Here is a 12,500-nt window from a genome sequence, read left to right as displayed (position 1 = left end):
TTCTCTGCTGAATACCAGGACTATCAAGACTTATGAAACCAAAGCAGATCAAATCAGAAGTTGTTTTTGAGAAGTAGGGAAAAACCTCTCAAAGCAGAGCAAAGAACAAACAAAGTCAACCCACTCGTGATAACAGGGAGCTTTAGCAATGACGACAGGAACGGCAATGAGAATGTCATCTCAAAACATAAATTTGTGTTATTATAATCACTTTGCGACTATTCCAAGCTTTTGAACATGACAATGGTGTGGCAGTCCCTCAAGAATGTAACCGATGTGAGTCACACTTAATTTAGGGAAAGTGAAATTTATCTCCAAGTGCTGATGTCCTCCATAAAATCTCAAATTTGGTTATTCCACATAATTTGTTCTTTTGCTGATGACGGCCAAGAAATGGACAAAAATGAAAAATGCAGGTGCTGCTTGCAGGGCGTGCAAATTACGCTGTTGTTTTTGCACACTAAATATGCACATTTGTGACGTTCTTGTTGCTGTCATCTTAGTCGTTGCTATTGAGTCTAGTAGGAAACAAACCCCAGCCACAACTAGTGGAAAGTAAGTGCTGTCACGACAACAATGATTCTGCTACTCTAATCTCATGAATTATTTATAAGATTGAAAAAAAATTTAATCCCAAGTTCAAAATTCAAAGCACTGACCCTCCTACTCTAATCTCGTTATTTACTTATAATCCCAAATTCAAAGTCTTCTTTTTACAACTTTAACTGTTTTGCCATTTTCTGAAACATATGACAATGATGTGCAACAATGGAAAACAAATCATTATTTACACTGATAGCTAAGATATTGCAACCTCAACATATTATCACAAAATAATTAAGGATCAAATGAAATCAAAAATATATTTTTTTGCAGAGTCGTACCATTGCTCCCCTGAAGTATGCACTGGTAAGGGTTCTGAACCTTTCTTGTCCTGCAGTATCCCTAAAATAAAATAAAAAATGTAAATATTTTATGGCAAACGTCTAATACCAATTATTTATCAACTGTTCTAGCTAACAAATATTTTACCCAAATACTTTAATTAACTGTTTCACAAAACTACAACATTCAAGCTTGCTAGGGAATAATGACTTTTCCGAAATATGGCTCTCTTTTCTACCCCCCCCCCCCCCCCCCAAATAAGTTTGTTAGTTAGAATTAAATAATATAAGTTAGTTACTTTCTTTAAAATTTGAGTCAATAAAACGACAATTACTTGCATTGGGTACTTAGAGCATTAATTACATAAATCATTAACTATTTTAGGCAAAATCTGCATAATACAAAACCATTTGAATTCAATCAAATCTAAAAATGTAAGTTTGGTATTCTCTCTTATTTGGCGCACGGAAACTTGAAGAGCAACGTTCATTATACGAGTAATATCAGTAAATATTGTAACATTGCGTGAACTTCCGACGCTAAAATTTGTCAAAAAAGTCATTAAAGATTGATAGGGTACCACACAGCCAGAGCCAACAATAATTAGTTAATAGTCAAAACCTTATCTAGGATGTATATAAGCTTTTCTATAGTCAACATATGCCTGTCTTAATGAACTAAATTGCTTCAGTTTCAAAAAAATAAAATAAATAAATAAAACGAGGCTTTTGTATTTACCAGATTTGAAGCCGCACTTTCTTGCCATCTACGTCAACAGTTCTGCTCCTGCAGTCAATACCTTTCGGAAAGGAAAAGGAAAGGAAAGGAACTTTTTAAGTGGCTACTGTCGTTCTAACGCTGGAGCACTAATCGGGAACACTGTAAAATGAAATTATCAATTAACGCAAATCAAGTCAAAAGGAAAATATAATAAAGGAATAATCGATTGTTTGCGACGCAAGCTACAAAAGAACTGAATTATCGAACAGACGACACGCGACGGCGTTTGTGCAGATTGCCTCTAATTGTTTGAGACACTATACTCATGATTCATCCTGAAGAAATCAGTGGTCATCTTTTACTGTCAAATCGGATGCCAAGTCAACAAATTCTCGTCTAATAGGTCCTAACGTGATATCATTGCGTTTGATGGGAGCTTTTTCTCGTCAAGAAACATGCAATGCGCATAATTTCAAAATCATTACATGATACAAACAGATCAGCAGCAATTTCAATCGGTTTGCAATTTTCAATATCACCCACGGATGCGAAGACACTTGTTTTCCACTTGAATATTTATGCGGAATATCGATATTTCTCGGGTTTTTTCACCTGAAACTTTGAGTTCCAGAGGAATAGATAACCAAGTCATACGTATCAACGAATTCGAGTCTTCGTGACATACCGCGGAATTTGCGAGGTCTTTACAAACAACACAAACTTCAGCTTACCAATTGTCGAGATATACGAATCTGAAAATATATCCTCAATAAATCTAAATATTAGGCAAGTTTTTCCCACACCGCTGTCTCCAAGAATCAGAATTTTGTAGGTTACTTCGTAGTCTTTTTCTCCCATAACTTCAATGCTAAACACCAACACGGCGAATTTGCAAATAGCTACACGGAAGTCCACTTGAATGGAGACCAACTTGTGACGTATGCACATCACCGGAAGTCATGTTGTTCAGATGTTGCTGATACAGAAACATGTGGTTGAAATATGGAGCACTTTTAATACAGAATTGATTGAATTCAAGCCTAAAAAACTGCATATTCCTGTTTTCATTGCATCCTTCAATCGGATTGGTACATTTCGATGACACCCGCCCCCAACTTTAGCAACATGATAGGATCACTCAATGGACCATCCACTCAAATTGACTACCGAAAAAATTATAATAACAAGGAAATAACAGGAGTCCTTTACCCAAAGAGTAAGAACCTGGTATCAGGTTTGTCCCCATCAGCGTTAGAAAAGTGTTTATTTTAACCAAGTTTTGCGGAAAAATACACAATAGACCAAATCAGCTAATTTATAACTGGATGTTGTACCGAATTCAAATCTCCCGAGTTTAAGATTCTTTGCGTATTGTCATTGCATTACAATGTAGCATTTACATTTACATGATATGGAAATATCTGGAACAAAACGTTTTATTCCCAAAAGGTTTGAATTGGGTACAACATTTGGTCTATTGTGTATTTTCGCGCAAAACTTGGTTTAAGGCCCCGTCCACACGTATCCGGAGATTTTTGTATCCGCAATTTTTTTTTATGTGGATACACCTAGCGTCCACAAATGTGCGCCGTATAAGCTCGGTGTATCCGGAGATATCTGTATACGCTCTCCAGAGTGGAAATTTCTGTATACGCTGTGTATCCGGATACGTGTGAACGCTCGTATCCGTATATTTTTGTATACGCTGACGTCACAGTATCAGAACCAGTCTTTTTCCGCGTGAGATTTTCCAAAATGGCGGCGAGCAGAAACGTTGGGTGTGTTCAATGCTACTAGGACTACTTTCAAGCCTAATAGCGTGTCTCGAACTAAATGTTGCAATGTTAAATCTAAACTTTAACTACTCGAGAAGACGTCTAAGCATTATGCGGCTTCTAGTCTTTGGTTTTTTTCTGTTTTTCTCTTAATTGAGACATTTTTTATGGTGTTTTTTTAACAGGAATTTTTTTCGCTCTTCAACCTCACACGTGTTGAAACCTCAAGTAAACAAACAAAAAAGCCGCGAATTTGGCGCCAAAATTATCGCAGGCTCAGCTTTCTTTGTAATGCGCATGCTCTGTTGACTAATCATTTGAGATGTCCGGATACGAATCGGATACGTGTGGACGGTCGTATACGATTCGTATACGCTACTTGTGGACGCAGATATTTTTGTATCCGCATAAAAAAAATTTGCGGATACAAAAATCTCCGGATACGTGTGGACGGGGCATAAACTGAACAGACACTTTTCTCAAACTGATGGGGACTAGGTAAATTTGGGGAAATGTTACTTTTGGGTGATAGACTCTTGAAAATAATACTCATGAAATAAAGATGTTAGTCGATCATAGGCGTAGAGCGTTGTTTCTAGCGTTAAATTGGTTTGCTCTGAAAGAAATCAAGTTCAAGCCACCAACGAACACTGTCCAGATATGCACATTTTCCAGTTCAGTTTAAATTCATCACGTGATAGTTCAGTTCATCAGCAATGGCAGATCTAGGAATATTTTAAGGGGGGTGAATTGAAAGAATCGAAATATATACTCTGCCAAAAGTCCAGATAGTTTAGGCTGCCATTTTGACTTTGGTTTTGTTTTGCATTAATAAAAATGTTCACGTCTGGTAAACAGTATCTGTTCCAGCAGATATAAAAATGCAATAAAAAGCATATAAATTCATATAAAAAACAAAAAGGAGCCAAAATGAGGGTGGCTAGCCACCCTATTCAACCTCTCCCCCTCCCCCTCGGTCCGCCCCTGCACCAGGCTTCCTTCCCCCAATAGTTAATATAATAGGCAGAAGTCTTTTTTTGCCAAGAACAAATTTCCGGCCCTCGATGCCATAGTTTTTCATTGATTAACTGGATATTTCAAAATTGACCGATTCGTCAAACGAAATCAAAGACCGGCTTTCACCAATTATTTTACCCACGGAACATTCTAAAGTTGTTTTCTCATCAAAGACAATACATTATTCATCATTCTCTCAGACAGCAGAGCAGGCAACAAATTGTATTTCACACGTTTTTAGCGTTTAATTTATAACACATCGTAAAGTGTATTTTTAGCCCCGGTAAAATAAAAGAGACATTTTATCAAGCAAACGTAGTGTTTGGTGCGTTGTTTTTTGATAGTGTATGTTCTGTAGAAGCAACATTAGCTCAATTATTTTCGTGAACGTCAATCGCCGCTCGACGTCGGAGGGCTTATCGGTCACAAAAGCTTGACCACTTTTGTCACGGGGATAAAAGAGGTGAACCTACCACCACTGTTCCTAAGAAAGATATCTTTCTTGTCTTGCCTTATTTCGGCTTTCAAAGTGAAGCTCTTGCCCGAAGTGTTAAATCTTTTATCAGTAAGTTTTATGGCAGTGTTAATCTTAGGGTTATTTTTCAAAACACCTGCAGGATTAAGTCTTTTTTTTCCTTACAAAGCCTCGTTTCAGTCGTTCTCAAAGATCTAAAATAGTATACAAAGCCAGTTGTTGGTACTGTGATTCCTTCTACATGACAAAAAGTTGATTGCATGATAGGAAGTCCGAGCATTTCAAAGCTCTTACACAAGTCGGTCACGCCTCTGCTGTTGCAGACCATACTATTTCTACCGGCCATAACATCAAATGGGACCATTTTGAAATCCTCGCTACTGGAAAGTCTGACCTGCAGTGTAAAATTAAAGAATCACTATTAATCAGGGACTTAAAACCCTCTCTTAATGAAAACATTGCTAGTGAGAAGCTTTTTCTTAATTAATTTCTTCCGGAAGTATCAACTACCGGAAGTTACAATTTTGTTATAATACTTTGTATTATAAACTAGTCACCATTGCCTCGCTCAAGTTTTAAATTTTTGCGTAAGAGTTCACTTCTGACAATGTATGTTGCAGCATACGAAACGTCAAGAATAAAATGAAAATGTTTGTAACCGCTGTTTGTTTTCTTTTCCTGCTGAAATTGAAATGGCCAAAGAGCAAAAATATTTATAAAAGAGGTGTATTATGGGATTAGTGCAAGAAGTGAATATAAATAGTATGTTCCTCTACCATGTTCATATCCATGGACTAAACTGAGTATGGCGCTTTAGATGAACTCCTGATATAGTTCAGTGAATCCAATTTTTAGTGAATCATATCCTTTAAGATGAAATTTCGATTTACGAGACATCTGGTTTGTCTCTTCTACTGGGCAAACCTGCCCAGAGGGAAGGAGCATGAACAGGACTCGAGGTCCTATGCGAGGTGCTCCACCCTACCCTATCCAGACCAGAAAGACCAGACCACAACACCGGGAACTACATGCCCTACTCTTTACGACAAGTGTGCGGGTTCTTTTACGTCCCACAGGATTATGAACATTGAAGGGTTGTGAGACGGGACCTCCGGCTTATCGTCCTTATCCGAGAAGACTAGAGAGTCTAACCATTTGCAGATGTAATTACAAAGGCAGCACTTTCTCCTCAGTCATTTAAAGATCCTGAGTGTTGGTCTGGCCAGAGTTGAACTCACGACCTCCCGCGTGACAGCCCGGGGCTCAACCAACTGAGCCACCGGTGCGCGGTGAAATAAACATGTCGTAGAAATTTTGAACCAAATGAAATACCATACCACTGAGTTTCCTCAGGAACCCATGACTAGGGGCGAGCAACTGCCCTATATTCCTGTCACGGCTTTTTCACTGACCGATTTATTTTTAGATTGAATTTCCCGCGAATGAGACTCCCTAGGGAGCCCGATGATAAATCACAAGAAACTAACTTGACGTCATAGCGTCACCGAGCCGGAACTGCCTTTGTTTTTAGGCGGAAAAGGTAATCTAGAAATAGATCAGTCTGTAAGAATGCCGTGAATGCTTAGTATGGGAGTTGCTCGCTCCTATTTATGGGTTCCTGGTTTCCTAAAATAGGCCTTTTGCAACAAATTGGTCACATGACTCATACAGTGGTGAACTTGAAGCGCGGGCTTTATAAATTCCAGAAATGGAAGAACCGTGTTTGACTTAGCCAGAATACAAAATTAAGGTAAAGATTTCATGATCATTTAAACCCTCCAGAATCCCATACTTTTGTTTACGAACGAAAAGCTTTTGCCTTCCAGTGAAATTTTCCATAATTAGCGCCAAAAACAGAGCTAAGATTTCCATTCTTACCAAGGGTCGAATAGGCGAGAATAAAAGTGCAAATGTGGAAATTTTCAGACTCTCAATCCGCGAAGAAAAAATTTAAAAGAAGTTTTAAACCTTGGGAAAATACAAGGATATGTATGAAAACCACTGAAGCGTGACTGGAGGGCATGGTATGGTCCTTTACCCATACAAAACTTTATAATTTCTTTCAACTGTAAAAACACCAGTTTAAACGATATACTTACGAAAGTCGGCATGGTAGTACTACAAACATGCACTTGTAAATCATTGTTTATTCCATGTATCACATTAATATATTGTTGCTGCTGAAAGAATATTATTAATTAGTTTCACGTTTGTTTGAACGTCTTTATTATTATTATTATTATTATTTCTGGAAAATAATTTCATGTACTCAGCAGAATCATCGCGTTTGTGAAAAAAAGTTCACGCCAACAATTGTTGCAATTGTTGTAAGGAAGGGTTACGTCTTTGCAAACGTTGGCCGTGTAGCACTTGTACTTCAACAGAAATAACTATTAGAGGGTAATGTGAAGTGCTATTTTCTACCCACACATGGCTTACATGGGCAGAAAATAGCACTTCACATTACCCTCCAAGAGAGTGTTTTCACGTGATGTCACGGCGGCCATGTTGGTGTTCCTAAACAATGAAACGGCGGTCATGTTGGTGTACCCAACTAGTCCTCCGGGAATTGAGCTCCATTATCGTGCAAACGTGTTTTGGTGGAAAAACAAGGTTACTGATCACGTGAGTGAAAACACTCCGAAGATTATTTCGAAGTTTGTAAGAACCGGAAATAGAGCCCAAGCATGTACGATTCTGCTTCCGGCTTGGTTACCTATTATTGTACAATGCGCAGTCGTAGTTTGAGGCCACGCCTGCCCAGTTCAACAGTTGAGAAAGTCGAGCAGACAGAAAGAGCAGAAGCCAGTTAGTGTTCTGGCATGGCCAAAACATATGATTTTCTGTTCAAACTGCTGCTTATTGGAGACTCAGGAGTGGGCAAAACGTGCGTGTTGTTCCGATTCTCTGAAGATGCTTTTAATTCGACCTTCATCTCCACAATAGGTCGGTGTATTTCGCAATCTTTGCAAGAGTTTGTGCTTTGCTTTTTGTCATCATTGCTGTGGAATTTGGGCGGCTTCGGCTACATTTCACTCCTGTTGAAGAATTCTCTTGTGGGTTTTAGGGATTGATTTTAAAATAAGGACCATAGAGTTGGATGGAAAGAAGATAAAGCTTCAAATATGGTGAGTACGTACGTCAAAATGCACAGTTGATCTCGGTGCTTATTCCGGGCAATGATTGACTGAGCAGCTGCGTATACCAAGCGAAGCTATTGCTCTTTTTTATTACATACAGACTTACAACAAGACAAAACGGAGCTAATTGATTAGACATATTATCATAGATTCCGTTGCTTAATAATTATCAAGAACTTTGTGTTTTGAGATAGTTTAAGCTGTAACAAAGTTGACCTTACGTATCAAGAAAATATCAGATGACGAAAAAGCTATTTGTTCTACTTTCAAGATGAAATGCACCCAACCAAGCTCAAAGGTTAACGCATTGACTTTTGGTTTATTCCTTGTGGAATGTTTCCTTGAAATGGCCTTCAATCTCCTTACCAGCTGATTTTGAATTGTTTACCCCATTGCTGTGTCAAAAGCAATTATAAAGTCATTGTCCGTGAGTACAAGCTATGCAAAAAGGTAAAATTAACCGGTAATACCCTGAGCTCAGTGATCTTGTTCGACATGTGATATTCTCTGGACCCTACAGTTGTTAGTTAATGATACTTGTGATAGTCAATTCCAAGTAGGTGACATGGAGAAAATGGTTGTTTGGACAAGCATTGATGTGAGGTTTTCTCTTATAAGACAGCTTTTGTTTTTGTCAGTATCACTGGGAAATATTAATTTCAATTGAAGTGAACAAGTTCATGGTTGTAGCTTTGCAGGTGTAAACAACTTCAAACTGCATTTTTGTCATTTTTCTATACAAGTGGTAACCGGTCGTTTCGCCTACTGGTCGTTTCGCCTACTGTCTGTTCGCCTACGTCCAATATGTCAGTTCGCCTACGATTCATATGTAAAAACGTTGTTTAAAAGTCCTTGTCGAAACTCACAGAAAAAACTATGAGTCCTTGAGTGGCCTATACTAAAGAATAGTGGTGGGAATCGGTTGAGATTTCACATTCAATCATCAGAAATAATGATATTGCCCCAACCGATCGATCATCGATTATAATCGGAAAAATCTACCAATAAGCATTCCACATATTTTTCATCTAAATAGAAGTCAAAGTGGGCCCTTCCTTCACTTGATGAAAACCAAAATATTCCCACACTTTTGACCTGGCGCTTCCAGGATAGCGAAAGATCTCCAACTCGTCCATTTTAGCCGCCATATTGGACTCGTCAGCAACATGTAAGCGAGGCATGTCTGAGAGAGGACACTGGGAATTGGGGAGAGATTGGGGAGAGCGAAACAAACATTTTCAAGCCAAAACGAACAATTGTTCATCTTGGATCAGAGGTGACATTATCTTCCTCTGGTGATTTGCAAATACATTTGAGATCTATTTCAAAACTTATTTTGGATGGTAGTGATACTACAAACGCGAAACAGTGAACTTGTAATTTATGTTTTGCTTCAATTGTTTACGAAATACAAAGCGGCTTAGCATGCCACATCTTTCAAATAAGCGTGAAGCATTTGAAGTGACAACAACACAGCGAACAGGGTACCGCCAGGTAAACACAGTCAATCTTATCTGCCGTTGTGACTTAGAAGTTATGAGTCCATGAAAAAAGACAACCCACACAAGATATTAAACGAACATTTTTATTGATTTTAATACTTTTATTTGTCCCCAATAAATTGCTAATTTTTCGGCGACAATCGATTATGAAAAAAGCAAAATCGATTGTCGCGTCGCTTGAACTTTTCGATCAACTTTCGATTATAATCGATCATCGACCCACCACTACTAAAGAATGTGAGACTTTTCATTAACATACTACTCGGCTGCTGCTCCCATCTGAATGGACCTGCTCGTTACCAGTAAAACCTAAACGTCCCCACATACATCGAGTTTATTAGAATAAATCGCCAATGGTCTGTTGTTTAAGGGGCGGGAGTCACACGGACAACCCACACGTCCCCGCATGCATGTAATAAGTTAAACTTACTGATTATTAGTATGATTATAAATCTCAAAAAGTTGCTTGCAGTAATGAAATTGCATTTGTGAACTCATTTTATATGTAAACAATAAATAAGTTTGTACGTAAAAGGGACTGATTAACGAATTTACTGTAAAATGTTGCGAAATGAACACGGACTAGGACTACAATTATAGATTGGCAGCGTATGTCACTTAGAATTAAAAAGAAAAGCGGAGAAAAAACCTTGAAAATTTTTTTTTTCAAAAATTAGAAAAAGTTGACCGAACTGTCGTACTAGGTTCAATGGCTTAAGAGCAAATGCACTTAACCTCTACACTACCGAAACATCGACTTCAATGTGGCAATTTTAAAGCTAATCCTAATCAGGCTCACGGGTTGCCTTTTCCTTCGCTGTTGACCGGAGTGCTTCGAAGAAGAATGCAAATCTAAGTTCCTTCGGCCATTTTCTTCGGAACAGAGAGATCGTGAAGCCTGGGGCGAGTTCACAAACCTGCGGGAGAATGATCCGAACAAAATGGCGGAGGGAAGGAAAGAAAATACAAATAGGACTTACTTATTATCAATCTTTTTTGAAGCATTCTGGTCCACAGCAAAGGAAGGGGCAATGTGTGATTAATAGACTTTGCGCCCGAACCTGAGCCATAGTCTGTTAAATTTGCGGAGTGTAATGGTTGAGATTTTACCGACACAAGTGGCAGGAATGGTCTATCCACACAACCGGTTAGTCAAATCTTTTGTTTTTATTTATTTCATTTCTATGTTGTTTCAAGGTGGTCAACTGTTTTACATAATGATTGTCATAGTACGGAGTTTAAGACGTAGGTGAACTGACATATTGGTCGTTGGCTAATCGACTCTAGACGTTTGCGTACATACAGTAGGCGAAACGACTCGTAGGCGAAATGACTGTAATTCATACAAGTTTATAAGTGGATAAAAGAGACTGAGCTGTCTTTTTGGTGTGCACATGGGTTCTTCAGAAACTAAAAGGATGAAAGAAACAGTCTTCTGATTTTTTTAATCTTCATCAGGGAAAGGACATTTTAAAAATATATCTGCATGTTTTCAGCTCTGTTGCATGCCTTCATTTGAAAAAAGACTGGTTTGAATTTCACATTTCCTGTCCATTCATTTAAGTGTTTTTTGAGGTAATGAACAGTCAGGGATGTAGATAATAGCCGGGGCCGGGAAAATTACCCGGCTGTGAGCATGATTTTTCCGGCTGTAAAAGCGAATAAAAAAGGACTCACTCTATCCTAAATATTTCCAGAGGAATTTCAGCAATTTTATTTAGTTACAGCTTCGTCTCTCTTTTACTTCAACTGATATGAATGTAAACACCCCATTTTGTTGGGTTTGAACTATCGCATGCAGTTTCCGTTTGCAGGCTCTACCCGTTGAGTCAGCGGTATTTTACTTCATGTATACAAAATAATGAATGGCAAATCGCGAATTCCTAGTGGAACAGATCGAGACTTGACAAAATTTGCTTCATACAGTACTGCTCAGATATACGTTAACTGCGCATATGCAGTGTATACGCGTATACTAAAATGCACATACGCGTATACTTATACGCACATATGCGTATATTTATACGCACATACACGTATATTCATGCGCGTCTGATTTTCCTTTGTTATTCAGTACCATAAATTTCCTTTGTGTTGCATTGTTGAGTGAAACAAAGAACTTTTGGAGCTGAACAAAGCCACGAGCCGATAACAGAAAATTTACATACTGCAAAAGCTATCATGTTACAAACGCGCAGGTTGCTCCGTCGAGAATTTATTGGATAACAAGCAAAAGTAAGTCAATGTTTATGAATCAGAAGGAATACAAAGACTTGTCTTAAGTTTGGCATTCAAATACGTGCATTGTTTGTGACCCTTCACGCAAAAAGAGCCTTATGGATTCATTGAATACCATGAAATTTTTTCACGGCCCCGGTGCGTGAATTTCAATTTTCACGGCGTGAATACACCGTAATCACTCTACGATAAGAAACTTTCACTCTTGGCATGAAACTATTCATGCCGTGAACGATCAATGAAAACTTTCACGTCGTGAAATTAAGGGTAAAAATTCACACGGTGAAATTGGGAGTGAAAAATAATATTCAGGGTGTGAAATTGATCCAATTGAAAGATAAATCAACAATTCATTTCCATTTTACCTTTCCGTTGAATTAAAAACTTTTTATGAAAAGAAGCGACCAACTCATAAATGGGAAACAATTTCTTTAGTATCATATCATTTGATACGGCTGGTTTTAAACAAATTAAAGTAGAAGGGAATGCCCGAACAACGATCTATCAAAATTTGCATACGGCTACATCAAGAGGAAGTCCTGACAGGTAATGCAACACCTTTCAAATAGGAGTAGAACTTCCGTCGTATTCAGCGAGGTAAACTCGAACAATTTCGGAGAATTTCATGTTTATTGATGGTGTGCCTTTTGTACATTATTAATTCTATCTTTTAATAGTGTGGAACAAAGTAACTCTGAACCTGAACTGTATGTTTATCGATGAAATAAACATTCGTGCTTGGGTTCGT

The 12,500-nt window shown here is 38.2% G+C and overlaps 2 protein-coding genes across 3 annotated transcripts in view; one reads left to right on the top strand and one right to left on the bottom strand.

Annotated features, from left to right (window-relative positions):
* Positions 1-2,626, bottom strand: part of LOC138042035 (ras-related protein Rab-13-like) — a 17,225-nt gene extending 14,599 nt beyond the window's left edge. The window contains exons 1-3 of one of the 2 annotated variants that reach the window (XM_068887767.1): positions 2,337-2,626; positions 1,624-1,684; positions 885-945 (exon numbers count right to left, since the gene is read on the bottom strand). In XM_068887767.1, coding sequence (XP_068743868.1) covers positions 885-945; positions 1,624-1,684; positions 2,337-2,553 — 339 coding nt within the window. In that variant the 5' untranslated portion in view covers positions 2,554-2,626. The remainder of the gene's footprint in view (positions 1-884; positions 946-1,623; positions 1,685-2,336) is intronic. The other variant, XM_068887768.1, reaches the window with a different exon arrangement.
* A 5,001-nt stretch (positions 2,627-7,627) lies between these two features.
* Positions 7,628-12,500, top strand: part of LOC138042056 (ras-related protein Rab-8A-like) — a 19,308-nt gene continuing 14,435 nt past the window's right edge. The window contains exons 1-2 of the mRNA XM_068887795.1: positions 7,628-7,818; positions 7,940-8,000. Coding sequence (XP_068743896.1) covers positions 7,695-7,818; positions 7,940-8,000 — 185 coding nt within the window. The 5' untranslated portion in view covers positions 7,628-7,694. The remainder of the gene's footprint in view (positions 7,819-7,939; positions 8,001-12,500) is intronic.

This window comes from Montipora capricornis, chromosome 3, assembly GCF_036669925.1.
Source record: "Montipora capricornis isolate CH-2021 chromosome 3, ASM3666992v2, whole genome shotgun sequence".
NCBI lineage: Eukaryota > Metazoa > Cnidaria > Anthozoa > Scleractinia > Acroporidae > Montipora > Montipora capricornis.
This window is presented reverse-complemented; position numbering and strand designations above follow the sequence as displayed.